Below are 17,929 nucleotides of genomic sequence, written 5' to 3'. Positions count from 1 at the left end.
TACGGTATATTTGATTTTGCTGATACAGACTAGTATGCAATTAAATCAACACTAGCTGTGTCTTAACAACAGGAACACAGAGAGTGGCCATTAAGAGCACGAAACTAATTCTTCACGTTTATCTTGCTGGCCAGCATCATGGGACTTACCAAAATATTTACTTTCTGCACTATGTTCCCATAGACAGTTATAATTATGATGATACTTTAACAGTCATAAAGGCAGGCTTAATACTGACACCAGACTTCCTCCTTTTGTTTGCCTTTTCAGAAGAGGTCATTAATAATGGTAACGATTAGCCATCTCAGTCATCACTCAATCAAGACAGGAGGCACAATGGCCCTTACATTCAATTTGACCTGTAATGCTAGGCGTCTCTAAGCTTTGTAAGTGAGCTTTGATAAGTCCCTCCACACAATAAGATTTCCTATTATAAACATCTGTTTTCTCACATGAACCATGTTGAACATGTTAAAAATAGGTTTCTCTTTCCATTATCAGTTTGTAAAAGGAATAATCAATCAAAACGTAAGGCTGAAAGTCCAAGAGCTCTTTCCTCACTGACGTAGTAAATTTCCATCTGAACTTTCCCAGGGGTTCTTAAGTTCAATGTTAGGGAAGGTACCGGTTAAACCCTAAAAGACACAATAAAACATTTACTTTTCAAATAGCACGTAATTATCTCCTAGAGAGATCCAAGGTACTTTGAAAGAAAGGAAACGTTTGGAACGTGCCAATATTCCTCCCAGCTCTAAGATCCTATGCACTCGGGTCTCAAAGTTAGGACACCATTTCTCTCGCTTCATGATTCCTCTGGAATAAGATGATGATCTTTCATTTAGACATCTGAGAAGGCTCCATTTGGACACAGCAGAGCGTCACCTCCTTTGCTCTCTGGGCATCTGCTGAGCTTCACATTAAAGACCCTTGGGCATCTGGGAAGTCAGCTGTAAGCCAGGGTGGTGAGAGTTTGATCTGGTAGCAGCGGTGTGGAAGGGCAAAGAGTAGTCTCTACATTCCAACTCTGAGGGATAATGACTACTCAGAAGAGCTTAAAACGGCCAGGTGCAGGTTCATCACACAAGATCTCTTGGTCTTTACATATCTACAGAGGCCACACGAAGAGGAAACAATGGCATGTGTGTCAGGATCGCATTTCCCCCTTAGTGCTGTTAGGTGCCACTGAGTGGTCCCAACTTACAGCAAGCCTATGTACAACAAACAAAACACTGCCTGGTCCCACCCCAACCTCACGAGTCTTCGTGTGCCGGAGCCCATTGCTAGAGCCACTGTGTCAATCCACCTTTTTGAGGAACTCGTCTTTTCACTGTCCTTCTACTTTCCCAAACATGATATCCTTCTCCAGGGGCTGGACTCTCCTGACAACATGTCCAAAATCTATGAGATGAAGCCTTGCCATCCTTGTTTCTAAGGAGTATTCTGGCTGTACTTATTCCAAGACATACTGTGGCATAAGGCTTATATCTTGGGCTGCTAACCACAAGTCAGCAATTCAAATCTGCCAGCCACCCCTAGAAGAAAGAGGAGGGTTTCTACTCCCATAACCAGTTACAGTTTCAGAAACCCAAAGAGGCAGTTCAACTCTGTCCTATAGGGTCACTCTGAGTTGGAATCGACTCGATGGTAGTGAGTCTCCTCTTGCTAGAGATGTGTAAATATCCCTAGAGAAGGCTCTTGTCCCTAGGGAACTTCTGGTTATTGAATATTTGACCACGCTGATCCCAGGGCTGCTAGTACAAACACCATGGCATAACTGAATGCCAGCATCCAGTTAGATTTTTATTCATTTGTTAAAGTGTGCTGATATAGTTCCCTCAATGGATAGAATGACTAACCGTGCTATCTAATAGAAGTTTCTGTGATGTTGGGAGTGCTGTGTACCTATTCTGTTCAATGTATGATCCACTCACCACATGAGGCTACTGAGCACTTAAATGTGGCCAACGAGGGTAAAGAGCTCAAAAAGCAATTTAAATAGCTATCGTGACAAGTGGCTAGCAGACTGGACAGCAGAGGATGTAAATACGTTTTCTTGCAATGTTGAAGTAAGTCCACCAAGGATCAGACCTACGTGTTTTAGTCACTAAATGCCTACAGCACGTTCTGAAACATAGTGGCTGTGTTCACCTGAAACAATGAATACATATTCATGGAATGCATAAATGAATGGGTAAAAGATCTGTCCTATCAGGCCAATCCTGGGGCAGGCACAGTGTTGCAGCTTTTGGCTTCTGTGCAGCGTTGTGGAGGAAGATGGCTGTAGGAGAGCAAGTCCACTCTCAGACTCAAACCAGTAGCACAGCCCTTGTTCATCTTAGCAAAACTACACTTGACACAGAACTTCAAGTACATAAAGCGTCATTGAATTCTACCCTGAGAATTCAGAATCCTGGTTATGCCCCTAATTCCTAATTTGAAAGCAGGGAACACAATTAAGTTTTGGAAATAGGCCTAGCAGATGTTCTGATTGTTCTGTCTCCCACAGCATGCTCTCCTTTTAATGCTCTGTCTCCCAGAACACTTTCTACTTTCCTGTTTGCTAATTCATTGCAATGGACACAGAGCTCAGAGAGAATGCTCACCATTATAGGGTTTATTAGGGAAGTTAACAGGTTACAATTCAGGTGAGAGAAGTGCTCAGGACACAGTTGTTCTGTTAGGACAATTCTCTGCCATGCCCACAAGCAGGCCTCTCTCAGACCCTTAGCCAGTTGGCCAGGTCTCTGCCCTGCTCGGCCGATGTTACAAAGCTCTTTTAGGTGCCAAGGAATGCCCAAAGAGCATGTCACTCTGCTGTAAACCTCAACTGAAAGCACTCAGCTCCAATCCTGAGTCAGCAAACCTAGCTGCCTCAATTAAGTGCCCAGAGGGCCCCTACTCCAAGAGCCAGTTCCCATCCAAAAGCACTCAACACTCCTTGCTCCAAGGGCTGGGAAGTCTATTGCTTGCTTTCTTGTCTTGTTCCTCCTTGATTGCTGCTGCTGCCGCTGCTCCTCTGCCAATCCTCTGGTATCAAAACCGTCTCCTAAACCTAGGAGGGCCAATGTGCAGGGATCTCAGGATCCAAAGGACCCACTCCAATTCTGACTCTTCTCTCAGTGGCCGTGAGACTCCCTCTGTGTTAGTCTGGGTAGACTAGAGAAACAAATCCATGGATACACATATGTGTGAAAAAGAGATTTATATTCCAGAGCAATTGAACAGTGAGAAAATATCCCAGCCCAGTCCAGATCAAGTCCATAAGTCCAATATTAGCCCATATGTCCGATACCAATCTATAAAGTCCTCTTCAGACTCATGAAACACATGCAATGACACCAAATGCAGAAGATCACAGGCCATGGGTGGAAAGTCTTTGGATCCAGTGTCATTGGAAACATCTCAGCACTGGCAGGGGTCTCTGCATCAGGGTGGGTCCATGAGTCTTGTCAGCTGCTATGTCTCCCAGGGTGTGAGCACAGAGTCTCCCACCTCCAAGGAGGAAATACCAGATTTCCCAGAATTCTCAGAAGGCCATGTCCACACAGAGGCCTCATTGGCTATGATCTGATTGACAGGCTAGACTCCAGCCCTACATTCTTAATCCTCAAAGTGACAAGTGATTATGTAACTACCACACCCTCCTTCCTGTTTCTGAGACGGCTCATTTTATAACCAGCAGGATAGCAATGACAAATAACCATGTTAAAATTCATTAACAACTGAATCATATAATCGAAACAGTATCTTCCCCTGAGGAGCCCAGGTGGCACAGTGGGTTATGCATTGGGTTATAAACTGAAAGGTCAGCAGTTCAAATTCACCAGCCATAACATGGGTGAAAGATGAGGCTTTCTACTTCCTTTAACGATTTACAATCTAGGAAACCCACAGGGGCAGTTCTACATTGCCCTATAAGGGTCACTATGAGTCATAATCTTGACTCCATGGTAGTGATTTTGGCTTTGATTTTATCTTCCCTGACCTTCTTCCCCACACCATCAGGAAAATGAAGGCTGTTTGGTAAGAATAACAAAGGCTATGGCTAAAAGAGCCATATTAAATAATTCACTGCATTCCACAAATAGAACCTTATCTGGGGTGAAACTCCTCGATCATCATAGGAAGACAAGTCGGGCCAACAGATTATTAAACTTGCTGATGGAGTTGACTTTTAAGAGTTGCTTTTGGAGACACCCAATCGAACAGTTCTTATTCCTCTTGAAGTGAAAAGGAGGCACGCCGACAAAGACGCAGTTGGCGTCTATTCAGTAGCTTAAAAAACAAAATCACATGTGCCTGGAAATGAACTTGGGTTCATAAGTGACACACAAGTTCATCTAACACACACACAAACATCATCACACGTGATGGTCTACAGCACCAACATTCATTTGTTCCAAAACAGCGCTGAGATGTGACAAATGAAAAAGCACTACTGAAGAAACAAACCAAAAATATTTCTATTCCAAATGGATTTTTTTTTAAAAAATTGATAATATAGTGTGAAAAGCATGACTTCGTATCACAAAAAATTCTAAATTAATATTTTAGATAGTTTAAAATAATGGTTCTAAATTAATTTTTACTCTGTGACCCCGAGGCCATGAGAGGAAAGGTGGTCCTGCATTGCCTACTGCATCCAACCTGCCTTTGACACACTCCGTCGAAGTTGCAATACAACAAGCCTTTAAGCAAAGCTGTTGGTAACGTAAATAAAATATCTCCTGAGCGCCTTCTTTTCCCTCCTGATATCTGCAGGGACATCTGACCTTGAGCTGAGAGTCCCTTCTGTAAATGCTGTCCACATGTCAAAAGTTCTCCCCCTTACACATGTACTCTGCCGTCCTCCCTCAAGTAAACCGTCTAAATTGCATTCAGATTTTTGTGGTATCATAATAACTTCAATATGGGATGTATTTTCAACCTTCTGGTAAGAGGCTCCTTTCTTCCCTGCCTCGCCCTCCTTCTAAGTTATTTCAGGTTTGCATATTTCATTTTCACATCTCAGTGGGATATCCATCACATAACATTTATTTGTGAGGTCTAACGGCATAATGTGGGGGACTGGGAACGAGCAAGTCAAAACCACATACTGTACGCATATGTCTTCAAGAATGAAAAAGGATTCCTTTTTTTCCCTTGAGACATATAAGCTGTCTCGACAGTGCTAAGTCCAGAGTGAGTACCACAACCTAATGAGGGCAGAAGAGCAGGACGAGCAGGATTAAAATGTCCTGTTTGAGTAGTTCTTCTCCATGTGATGGCTTTGTCGAATGTCTTCTCTCATTAATGAGTCCAATAGGCATACAAGTATACCTACTTTCTAATTTCCTAAAATTCAAAGTAGAAATGAAAGCTACCCTGCCCCTACATGTTTGGGGAGATACAATAGCAAAGAATACAGAAACGGGGTAGAAAAAGACTCTGAGGAGGGATACTGAGTTCCTTCACCTTCCTACGAGGATAAACTCACCTGTTCTTCCATATCCTGAGCTAGATGAACCTGTCCTTAAAGATTTCAAGAGTAGGGAAGAGCACAATCTGTCTGGGGGAAATAATTCCCACACATCACTGTCTTTATTTTCAGGAAGTTCCTCTTTTGACTCTAGCCAAGCTTCAGAGCCGGCTTCATGAACATGAGACCTGTGCAGTCACACAGGACCCCGAGCTTCATCGAATGCTTTGTTGTCACTAACTTGACATCTTCAGCAATTTTATCTTCAAACTTGTATGTTTTCTACGTCCAATGGGATCGAGGACCATGCCCCTTACTGCTTATTCACATATATCCCTTAGAGTTCAGAAGTACACTGGCCCCATGATAAGCCAAAATTCAGTGAGACTCAAAACAAGTACAAGAAAAGAATGTTGCATGTACCACGGATTAGGCAGAAGCTGGGGTCAAGGGGGAATGTACTTAAGGGGCTTTCCTTCAGAAGGACGTGCTTCACACCGAGAAAAGAGGCACTAGATCAGAGAACGGGGGCCTAGTGGTGTTGTGGTAACCCGTTGGGTCGGCAGTTCAAAACCACCAGCAGCTCTGAGGGAGGAAGGCTAGGCTTTCTACTCCCATAAATAGCTATGGTCTCGTTAACCCACGGGAAGTTGCGATGAGTGAGCATTGACTACAGCCGTGGCAGTAGTTGAGTTAGATCAGAAACTCAAGTGGCTAAGGAAGCCTCCTTGTGTCCTTTCCCAGTCCTATTACTGCCCTTGATTAGCCAACCATTTACACTGAAAATGGTGACACTGAAAGGAAGGCGCGGTAGCGAAACCCTTAATCAGTAGGATGTGCACACCGTGAGAAGTGAAATAACACAAGTTCGTGCCGCCACTCTCCTAGTTTGGTATGGAGCCGTGCACATGCACCTGTACTGTTGTTCGTTGTTAGGGGTCATGGAGGTGGTCCTGACCCAGAGAGACCCTGTGGACAGCAGAATGAAACACTGCCCAGACCTGCACCATCTCTCAGTTGATCCTGTGCTTGAGCCCAGGGCTATACCCACTGAGTCGGTCCATCTCATGAAGGATCTTCCTCTGTGGGGCTGTCCTTCATCTCTAACGTGATGTCCTTCTTCAGGGACTGGTCTCTTCTGATATCATGGTCAACACACATGCGAGGAAGTTTCATCCTTCTTGTTTCCTAGGAGCACTCCCAGAGTTCTTCTAATAGAGATTTCCACATTCTCCTGGCAGTCCATGGCCTACTTAATATTCTTCACCAATACCATAATTCAAAGGTATCAATTTTCTTTTGACCTTCCTTATTCATTGTTCAGCTTTCCTTATTCATTGTTCAGCTCTTGCATACATATGAGGGGGGTTGAAAATAAAATGGTTTGTGCTAGACAAGAGAAGTATCCCATGAACAAAAAAATTTTCTATTTTAATGTTTCAGCAGTGTTTTTTCTCTTTTTTGTAAAAATGTCTACATATTACACTATTCACATGTCTTGCTTACTTATACCATAGATTAATAACCCCCTTTTATCTACAAATAACACATCCATATATATAATACATAGAAAGGATTAAATTAAGTAGTCTCGCATCCTCATGTCTATATCATGCACATCTCAGGACATTTCCAGAAGTTAATTTCAGCCTTATTCACCCATCTACCCGTGTTATAGGTAAATAACATTGTCTTACTCATATCCTTTCGCTGGGTGCATATTCTTGAATCTGCTGCCTAGGAGCATATAAATTGTCTGAAAATGTTGCATTTGATATAATTGTACAATAAAGGCATAGGCCATGGTCAAGAAGCCCTGGTAATCAGAAAACAAACAACTGAAAGGTGTACTTGTTTCTATTCACTGAAGCTCAATGTATGAACGCCTTCTCAGAGCATCATAAATGAAACCATTAGATTATGTTAGATCTGCTTAGTGCACAGTTTGATGATTTTTTTTGGATGTCATGTGAAGTCAGCAACATGTACAAAAACGAGGTGTAGCATGTTTATGAAAATAATGAGAGAGGGCCTGCGCGATGGCAAAAACAACACACCTGTTATGTGGGGGGGATAAATACAGGACATCTGCACTGCTAACACAGTACCTGTTGGCCATCATCCTTTCTCCTTTCGTTTACTCAATAAATACGGACTGTGCTACAGTCAGGCATTGAGCCAGGCACTAAGAATAGAAAAATGAATAAAATATAGTCCCGGCCTCCAAGTCCAGACGAGGAGATGGGGGAATAATCATGAAAAAGTAACAAAAACTACTTCACGGGGCTTATGACTACGAAACAACTCTTGGTGGCACGACGGTTAAGAGCTTAGCTGCTAATTAAAAGGCTGGTGGTTCCAAGCCACCCCGGACTCTGCAGGAGGTAAGACTTGGCAACACGCTCCGTAACACTAACAGCCCACGAAACCTTCCAGAGCATTCTACTCTGTCATTTAGGGTTATTGTGACTCACGGTCCAAACCAAAGCAGGTGGACGACACCAAAAATACAATATATGAAATGTTGGAACCACATTCATTGCTAACCTTCAGCAATCCCATTTAATGACCCCAGTCCACTCTTATGACAACTTTTAGGTAGGTTCTGTTGTTATCTCCATCTTATAACTAAGGGGAGTCCCTGGCAGTCAGAATAATGACCACACTCTGCGGCTAACGGAAAGGTCAGAGGTTTAAATCCACCTCAGCCAACTTTGAAGAAAGTCTTGGAAATCTACGTTTGCACATTAGACATTAAAACCTCTGTGAAACACGCTGCACTGCAGCAGTTCTCAACCTGTGAGTCGCGACTCCTTTGGGGGTCAAACGACCCCTTAATTGGGGTCGCCAGACTCATAACAGTAGTAAAGTTACAGTTAGAAAGTAGCGACGAATATAATGTTATGGTTGGGGGTCACCGCATCATGAGGCGCTGTGATAAAGGGTCGCAGCATGAGGAAGGTTGAGAAGCACGGCTCGACTGCGACACAAATGGGGTCCCCGTGAATTGGAATGGTGATAGCAGGTGGTGACAGCTAAGGGTGCAGAAACTTAATCAAAGTGACCAAGTGACTTCACCATTAATTGGGGAGGCAGAAGCTAAATCCAGCCAGGTCTCCAATTACTGAACTTGGCTCCTAAATGACAGCAAACATTCCCATTCTTTCTTTCTACTATTATAGCTAATGCTCTACATTTCTGTCCTTTCTGGGGTGAATTTCAGTTGTAATTTTATGTTTACCAATCTCCTTATAACGTGTCACTTGCCACTCAAAATAGAAAATGTGTGCTCTAAATTTTTTCTGATTTACTAATAGTTCAAAATGTTATCTAGCTCTGGAAAACTCGATTCAGCTGACAAAGTTGGTGATTTTCAAAATTATCTTCAAGACTTGGTTCTCTAAAATACAGTGCAGTGCTTTGGGGGCCGGCAGATTTGGGTCTAAATCCCAGCTCGACTGCTCCCTCGCTCTGTGAGCTCCACACTCGATCACTGCCGCAGTGGGCACAAACAAACTGATGACCATACAGACGGTACGGGACCTTTGGCGTTTACTTCTGCGCTACGTAGGGGCGTCCAGAATCAGAGCCAATTTGACAGCAACTAACAAGGATTTAACTCTCAAAGCTGAGATTTCCCCAGTGTGATTGAGGATGAAAACAGCATGTTAGCTTCATTATCAGGAGATAGTTAAGGTGAGATGAAATAACCCTGTGACATAAACGAGCACCTGGCTTAGTTCAGTACGCACTCTAAAAGCACCGGCCTCACTCTTCTGTGTACTCCCATGGGCTCTTAGCTAGGGTTAAAAACAGATCTGGAGTGATGGTTTTAGGTCTCCCCAAGTAAAAAAAAAAACCCAAAATGTTCAAGAGTCTTTCATTTTATTCTCAAGATGTGTATTTATTTCCTTGTAAATAAAAGCATGCAATACCCCCCCCCTCCGAGCAATAGCTAGTGGTCTCATTCAGTCAGACATATAGGATTCACGGGACCTGAAATGTTTTCGTTAAACAATCCTTCCCCCAAACTCCAAATCCTACCGTCATTTATCACCTTTTTTCGCTCTAACTTGCCTATCCCTGGACTGAAGGCAAAGGGTTTCTGTCTACAGAACCACATGCATGTACAAGAGGATCCCTGTTGTTCTGCAAGGCTATCTCCCTGCAACGTTAAACTGAAACATGCTGAGCAAATAAAAATGGCCGAACTGTGTTCTCTGGCAGAAAAGGAAAGGATTAGCTAATCTGAAGGTTTACTGCCATCACTCTGACCGTCAAATGATTATGTCCCTGGCTTCTAAATGATTGAAGAGCACATACAAAAATTTGGATACCACATAATAATGGACTCTGTACCTATTTTTTAAATATCTCTTGAAAAAAAGGTCTTAATTTAACATTTTTATTATGGCCTAAAGAAAAGGAAAAACAGCATTCTTGTTAAAAAAAACAACCTAAAAACCACGTTTTCATTGGGTTCCTTTCAAAATATGATAGCCGTGTGATATCTTGCTAAAACCAAATTCTTTAAATAACGTTGGTGGTTATCACTTAAGGCTGTGGGTCCTTACCAGTTCTTGAGTGTCCTGCTGCAGGGGCAGAAATGCCGCTTCCAGAATGGCAACCTGGTCAGCATTAAGCTTCTGCCACAGGCTGAGCAAGAGAATCACCAAATGGGTGGCACTTCTCAGTCTGGTGAACGCCTGGAAAAGAGTGTCTTCGTTCTCCTGCGCTGCGTCTGCTAGAGCTATTACCTGCAGAACGGACAGACTCCGGTTAGGGATAATTGCACAAATCGTGATCCCTCAACAAAATGACATTTAGCACACTCCGTTTTTCTTTCAAATGGCTTGATGAACTTTGTCTTCCACAAACACGAGCTCTGTTGAGTAATAAAAGAGTTATCATTCATCTGCTCACTTCCTTCTGGGGGGTGTGGGGCGGAAGCTGCCCAGAGTAATTCCAAATCCATATGGCCAGGAGTTGAAAATACCCCAGGATCAGCTTAATGTGGACATTGTTCGGTGCCTGCTTCACCATCCATTGACTTTCTACACGATAGAGCAATATAAGTAACCCTTCATTAAGTTCCCACCGTCTATGCCACAGAGCTCTATTAATGAAGAAATCCTTATCAAGATAATTGCATTTGCCTCATCATTTGAAGTAATGACTCTACTCTTAAAAAAAAGAACCAGTCTTCATGTGTTACATGGTATTGGCATAGTTGCCATTTCTTTTCTATATCCAAATGGTAGATCATGTTTAAACATAGGACCAGTCAATTCATGCTTTTTTAGCATAAATGTCAAGCACTAGCCTATAGGGAATTGAAAGAAAGAAAGAAAAAGCTCAGGGTGTGCTAGCTTTACAATGCCAAATCTACTTGGCCTAAAATTGGCCAGAGTGGGTAAAATTGGCTTCCCGTCCTACCCCTACCCCCTTTCTCATCGTTTTGAATAATCCTGTGGAAAAAGAACTAAAGCAACAATTGGAAGGTACATCTAAGACTGCCACTTGGTGTTTTGTTTTATTTTATTTTAATGTCTTGGTGGAGTTCCTGCTCATTAAAATCAATGAACTGACTGCCCCAGAGGCTCGTGGCGTCTGACAGTCCCCAGAACAGGAAGAGCCAAAGCCAGGGTAGCGTGAGCTCCTTTCTACAAATTCCCGCCAGCGTGAGAGGCTAGAGCTCAGATGAGCTTCAGAAGTCTGGTGCAGCAGATGGTCCATTTGGTGATATTTCATGGCTTATTGACACAGGCCCAAAGGGCTTGTTAAAAAATCATCATACAAACGAGCAGTCTACAGCTGTGTGGTGTTCCAAATTCTGAGGGGGGAAAACATAAGTAGGGGACACTCCTCAGAGTGGGAGACATGGGGAACAAGATGTGGGCTGGGGAAAGGAAAAACAACTGAAGTTCCTCTCCCGAAAAGTGCTGGGGCTGACCAGACTTCTTGCCACTTGGTTGAGGTCTTGCAGGAGTTATAAAAGATAATCACATCCAGATCTCCGTGGAGCCAGGCCAGAATCACAATAAACTGCATTGCTTCCTATGTGCCTAGTATTGAGCTACCTTCCCTTTCAGTTCAAAGGAAGTGCCCTATGTCTCATAGCTCACGAGAATCTTATAATTCGTTGGAAATAAAACATACATATACAACCAATTAGTGGGAAAAGCATTACTATAATAACGTCCTAATTGTGCAGAACAGAAAGTAAGTGTGAAAGAAGTTAGCAAAGGCACGGACTACCATGGGCCAGAGTTAATATCCCTAGGGTCTCTTCTACTAAAATGAGGCTTGGAACTCATCCCTTCCTCATTTCTTAAAGCAGTCCCCGTGAAGAGACAAAGTGAGGCCACACTCCTTAAGCCAAAACACCTGGAATCCTCTATTCCCCCACCCTCACCATGATTACAATGGACTCCTGTTATAGTCTTAGTTTATACTCTTTTTCTTCCTGTGAATGTTACCAATTAGGCTTCATTGTGAAGGCCATCATATTATGACACAGATGCTTATTGTCAAGAAGTCCAACTCACGCAATGATCGGGGTCATAAACACCTACTGAGTGCCAGGCATGTGTATGCCCTCTCTGGAAGTACTGCTGGCAATTCCACGGTCACTGAGATCTAATCCCTGCCTTCGAAGACATTAAGATGCAGAAAGGAAAAAAAACCAAGGCGGCCAATGTCAGCGAAACAAGGTGACCCTATAGACCAGTGGTTCTCAAACTTCCTAATGCCTCGCCCCTTCAATATAGTTCCTTGTGTTGTGGTGACCCCCCAACCTTAAAATTATTTTTGTTGCTACTGCATAACTGTAATTTTGCTACTATTATGGATCGGGTGACCCCTGTGAAAGGATCGTGCAATCCAAAAAAATGGGTCGTGACCCATAGGTTGAGAACTGCTGCTATAGAATATAAGTCAAGTACCATTAGCATGGTGATTATTACAGTAAGAGTAATTCCTCCAATTCAACAAACTGCATGTCAAGCACTTTGCTCTATACCGGCCAAGTATGGGTGTCTCCAATACTCCAGCTTCAGTACGGCTTATGTAACTGAAATAACTTAGACATTACTCCTGTTTTACAGAGGAGGGTACTGAGGCTGGGCAGATGTAAACAATTTCCCCCGAACTGTACACAGAATGGGTGAAATGGGTAGTTGCACCAGGCCTCAAACCCAGGAGGGTCTTTGCTTGGTTTAATACTCTGATGTATTGAAATTTTGATAATTATATCTTTGGATTTGATCAGATGGCTCCTGGGTGACAAATTCCGATTTACAGGTAGGTCCTCCTCGCCTGTTGATGTTATATAAACTTGCTCTCACTTTGTCTGAAACAACTAAGTCAACCTCTACTCCCAACAAACTCTTCATCACCGTCACCTGCACATTGAGCATGGGCAGGTTTTCAATCCTTGAAAAGGTTTCTGGTCTCTTCTTGCTCTCATTAAGGTAACATACGAACTGAACGCACCTGTCAGTACTTACCTACAAATTCTGAAATGCACAATTAAGAACACAAGGAAATGGACTTCCTGGCAGCCTGAGGAAGCGAGGCTTCCCTAGAGTCTTTCCTTAAGCCATGCAAGGGACTTCAGACCAGACTGAGGAAGCCCGGCTTCTCCCGGCACGGGGTCTTTTGCTTCCTGAAGGTCAGTCCAAGGGGATAATGTTGGACTTTTTATTTTGGGTAGCTATGTGTACCCAACAGATCTCCTGGGGACTGCTCATATGGTGTAAGTGAAATCTGGTAGGACAATGGAGCTCACCCATTGTTAGAGGAGATGTGTGCACAAGCTCATACAAGTTCTTCAGTGCTCTTCAATGGCTACATGGGAGACTACTAACGAAAGGGTTGGTTGGTTGAGCCACTCAGAGGTGCCTCAAAAGGTAGGCTCGTCAGTCTGCTTCTGCAAGGTCCCAGCCTGAACTTCCCAATGGAGCTGCTCTTCTCTGCACAGAACGTATTTGCATTTAAAACTGGCATTGCAAAATAGAAAGATCAATGGTAACAATCATGCAAATCATTTCCTTTTTCCATTTTCCATTACTTGGAATGACACAGAGGAGCCCTGTGGGCAGAGTGGTCACGAGTTAGGCTGCTAACTGCAAGGTCAGCAGTTTAAAACCACCAGCCACTGATTGGGAGAAAGATCGGGCTCTCTACTCCCAGAGAGAATGACAGCCTTGGAAATCCCCCAGGGGCAGTGCTCCCTGTCCCACAGGTCACTAGAAGTTGGCAGTCAGTTTGGGTTTTGTTTGTTTGGAATGACATAAAATGGCCTTAAAAAACATAAGAAGTTGCAAAAGATATGTTGAAGAAAAGAAGAAACATAATTGCTCTTTAGAAAGAGCCTCACATCTTTGTGGGTGGTGGGTTCCATGTATTATGTAGCAAGCCTTGACTGCATACTTACTGAATGACTACACACCTGCATTAGATATGAAGCACTTTTCAGGCACAGAGCTGGGAGTAACTACTACGAGTTTACAAATAAAGTGCACAGGGCTTTCGGAAAGAAAAGGTGCAGAAGGCAGCAATGGTGTGCTGAAACTCAGTCAGCTCCAGCCAGCTCACTGTTGACATTAGGTACCATCCAGTCATAGCCACCATGGCACAAATGAATGAAGTACTGCCTGGTCTTGAGGGGCATCCTCACAACTGTTGTTATGTTTGCGTCCATTCTTACAGCCACTTCGTCATCAATCTACCTCCTTGAGGATCAGCCTCTTTTTCATTGGCCAGCTACTTCATTAAGCAAAATATCACTTTACAGGGACTGGTCCTTACTGATAGCATGTCCAAAGTGCCTAGGATGAAGTCTCACCCCTTACATGTAAGGAGTATTCAAGTTGTATTTGTTCCAGGCAAACTTGTTTGTTCTCCCGACAGCCCACGGTACTTTCAATAGTATTTGCCAACTCTGGTCTTCCTAGTTCACTGTCCACTTTCCACAAGCATATGAGGTAACTGTAAATAACCTGACGTAGGCCAGCATCACTGTACCAAAAGAACTAGTCGACATTCCACCCTGTCAAGAAGCAGCAGATGAGCAAGAACCAAAAACCAAAAACCTTCTACATCTAGAAGGAAGAATTTCAAGCTTCACTAGAGCGCTAGCCAAAAACAAGACTCCAGGAATCAATAGAATACCAAAAGAAATGTTTCCACAACCTGATAAAGCACTGGAAGCATTCAATAATCTATGCCAGAAAATATGAAGACAACTATTTGGTCAACTGACTGGAAGAGTCCCATATTTGTACCCATTCCAAAGAAATGTGACCCAACAGAATGTTTAAATTATAAAACAATATCTTTGATAGCATATGCAATTAAACTTTTGCTGAAGATCATCCAACAATGCTTGTGGCAGTACATGGACAGGGAGCTGCCAGAAGTTCAGGCTGGACACCGAAGAGGATGTGAAACAAGGGATATCATTGCTGATTTCACGTAGATCTTGGCTCAAAGTATAGAAAAACATAAAAATGTTTAGTTATGATTTATTGACTAGCTACAGCATTCCACTGTGTGGATCATAACAAGCTATGTATATTCTTAACAATGAGAATCCCAGAACACTTCATTGTGCTCCTAAGAACTTGTACATGAATCAAGAGGCAATCGTGCAAACAACAAGGGAATACAGTACGTTTGAGCATCAGAAAGGCTGTGTATCAGGGTTGTATCCACTCACCGTACTTATTCATTCTGTATGCTGAGTAAATCATCAAAGAAGCTGGATTACATCCAGAAGAATGTGGCAGCAGGATTAGAAGAAGGCTTATTAACAACCTGCAAAAATGCAGATGAGACAAGCTTGCTTTCTGAAAGTGAGGAGGACTTGAAGTACTTGCTGATGAAAATCAAGGATTGCAATCTTCAATATGGATTACAATTCAATGTAATGAAAACCAAAATCCACACAAATGGACCAGCCGGTACCATCATGATAAATGGAGAAAACAATTGAAGCTGTCCAGGAGTTCATCCGGCTTGGATCCGCAATCAAGGCTCATGGAAGCAGCAGTCAAGATGTCAAATGCTGCGTTGCATTGGGTAAATCTGCTGCTTAGATCTCTTCAAAGTACTGAAAAGCAAGGGTGTTACTTTGAGGACTAAGGTGTGCCTGACCCAAACCATGGTATTTTCCATTGCTTCATATGCACGTGAAAGTTGGACATTAAATAAGAAAGACTGAAGAAGAATTGATGCTTTTGAATTATGGTGCTGGCAAAAAACATTGAATGTACCATGGACTGCCAAAAGAAAAAACCAAATCTGTCCATGCTAAATGGAGTGAAGTTTGACATTTACAAGGATTTAAATTTACAGGGATCCACAATCAACATGCATGGAAACAGCAGTCAGGAAATCAAACTAAGTATTTCATTGGGTAAATCTGCTGCAAAAGACGTCTTTAAAGCGTGAAAGGGCAAAGAGGTCACTTGGAGGATGAATGTGCACCTGACCTGTGATTACTGCTGTTGTTAGGTTTCATGACGTCACTTCCAGCTCAGAGCAACAAAACACTGCCCGGTCCTTTGCTGCACTCACAATTGTTTCTATGATTGAATCTGTCAATGCAGCCACTGTGTCAATCCAAATTATTGGAGGTCTTCCTCTTTTTTTGTTGCGCCCCCCACCCCCTACTGTACCAAGCATGTTGTCTTTCTCCAGGGATTTGTCTCTAGTGACAATATGTCCAAGTACTTACAACAAAGTCTTGTCATTCATCCTTGCCAACTGGTCACCCCCTAGGCCACCAGGGACCCCCCAGGAAGTCTCTAGAATGAATACATGCATAAAGACAGCAAAAGGATCCCAAAAGGAGATTAGTGATTATCTTGGGTTGAGAGGAGCGAAGGATGGGAAGTTATTGTTTAATGTGTGTGGTTCAGGTTGGGGGTAATGAAGCATTTTGGAAATCAATAGTAGGGGGGAGTATAAACATGGCGAGCATGATGGGTGCCACTGCACTGTACTTCAGCATGGTCAAAATGGCAAATGTCATGTTATGTCTATTTTACCACAGTAAAAAGAAAGAAAGGAAATGAGAATGAGGCAACTTGAGCAAATACACTCCAGCCGAAGGTAGTCGCTGTTTGTTCAGGCAAAAGCAATCATTCCTGTTTGAGGACAGCCTTGGATAAGGGCCCCAGCAGCAGGGTGAAGAGCGTGTGCACCCTGTAGGCCCTGGAACGGCCCCTGAGCATTCCGAGCATGGGAGTTTCCAGATGGGAGCTGCACTCAAGGCAGACTAACCATTGGAGGCACTTGCTGGGACTTAAGTGAGTCTTTTCTGCACGTTCCTCACTGTCATGGGGAACTTCTCACTAAGTGTTACAGCATGTCAATGTGTGGCCCCGCCCAACGTGCAAAGCACAGCTGTGGTGGAAAAATGACTTCTCAGGGAGACAGCAGCACAAGCCAAGGGACCTTTCCTGAGCAAGACCCAAAACACATCAATCCGGGAGACACGTCGAACCTCCAAGTTTCAGCCTCACTGGATCTAGTTCTATGCCATGGCGGAAAGAGTCTGGTCTATCCCCAAATGGTCGCAGACACTGGAAAGAAAGGGGATAAACAATTCCTTTTGTAAATTACCCCCAAGGAAAATCCTTCTGACCTACTGGCCAGCATGAAACACGAACCAGAGCTCCATGTTCTCAATTCAGTCTTACCCGTAACAGCCAAGTTTACTTTGTTCTCCACCAGAGCCAAATGAATTGAACAGAATTAACATATGAAAAATGGGCTGGGAAAAGAAAAAAAGCCAACTACACCAATCAAGATTCAAATCTGTCTTGAGGGGGCCTAAGGCCCCAGCAGCTCACCTGGAGCAGTGAAAGAGGCCAGCCAGCTGCTTGGACTTACTTGAGGAAGAGAGATGCTTCTGTGCTCATCCCTGGCTGGGCAAGCTATGTCATGTTCCTTGTGTGTGTCCCCTGGTGCTCACAGAACGACATAAAGGGAGGGGCTTAGGAAATAATAAATACTCGCGATTTCAAGCACAATGTGTTGATGAACTTTGCTTTGTTTTTCCAAATTGAAGGTTTCCAAATAAAATGGGAACTCCCAAAAGACATCTCTTTGTCCAAGTGCCCTATCATGGATGCCAAAGTAATGAGGCCCAGGCCCAGGGAGCTATTTGCAGGAAAATGCTCCACTCATATAGTGTGAAATCAATCCCAAATACTTCCAGCTGCCAAGAGAGGCTCTGAAATTGGTTAGAGAAAACCAGCAGCAACAGTAGACATGAATCATCCTATGTGAACACGGAAACATCCAATTTCTTCAGCGAACTTCACTGTGGAATCTGCCTCCAAATCTCATTGGGTGGTGCATGCAACACCACAACCACACTCTGGTTTTACTATTATTTACAGGGCCCAGCACTGGGGTCCCTGCTATTCTCCTCAGATTATCATTTGGGCTTCACAGCAA

At 43.3% G+C, this 17,929-nt stretch overlaps 1 protein-coding gene across 1 annotated transcript in view; it reads right to left on the bottom strand.

The window, feature by feature from the left end:
• BBS9 (Bardet-Biedl syndrome 9) overlaps positions 1-17,929 on the bottom strand; it is a 578,043-nt gene that overhangs the window by 106,764 nt on the left and 453,350 nt on the right. Inside the window, exon 21 of the mRNA XM_045288670.1 lies at positions 10,033-10,215. Within this exon, the coding sequence (XP_045144605.1) occupies positions 10,033-10,215 (183 nt within the window). The remainder of the gene's footprint in view (positions 1-10,032; positions 10,216-17,929) is intronic.

Source organism: Echinops telfairi, unplaced genomic scaffold (assembly GCF_000313985.2).
Source record: "Echinops telfairi isolate 266 unplaced genomic scaffold, ASM31398v2 ScPeMD7_23;HRSCAF=83, whole genome shotgun sequence".
In the NCBI taxonomy this organism is placed as follows: Eukaryota; Metazoa; Chordata; class Mammalia; order Afrosoricida; family Tenrecidae; genus Echinops; species Echinops telfairi.
Note: the sequence above shows the minus strand (reverse complement) of the source record. Positions and strands in the feature narration are given on the sequence as shown.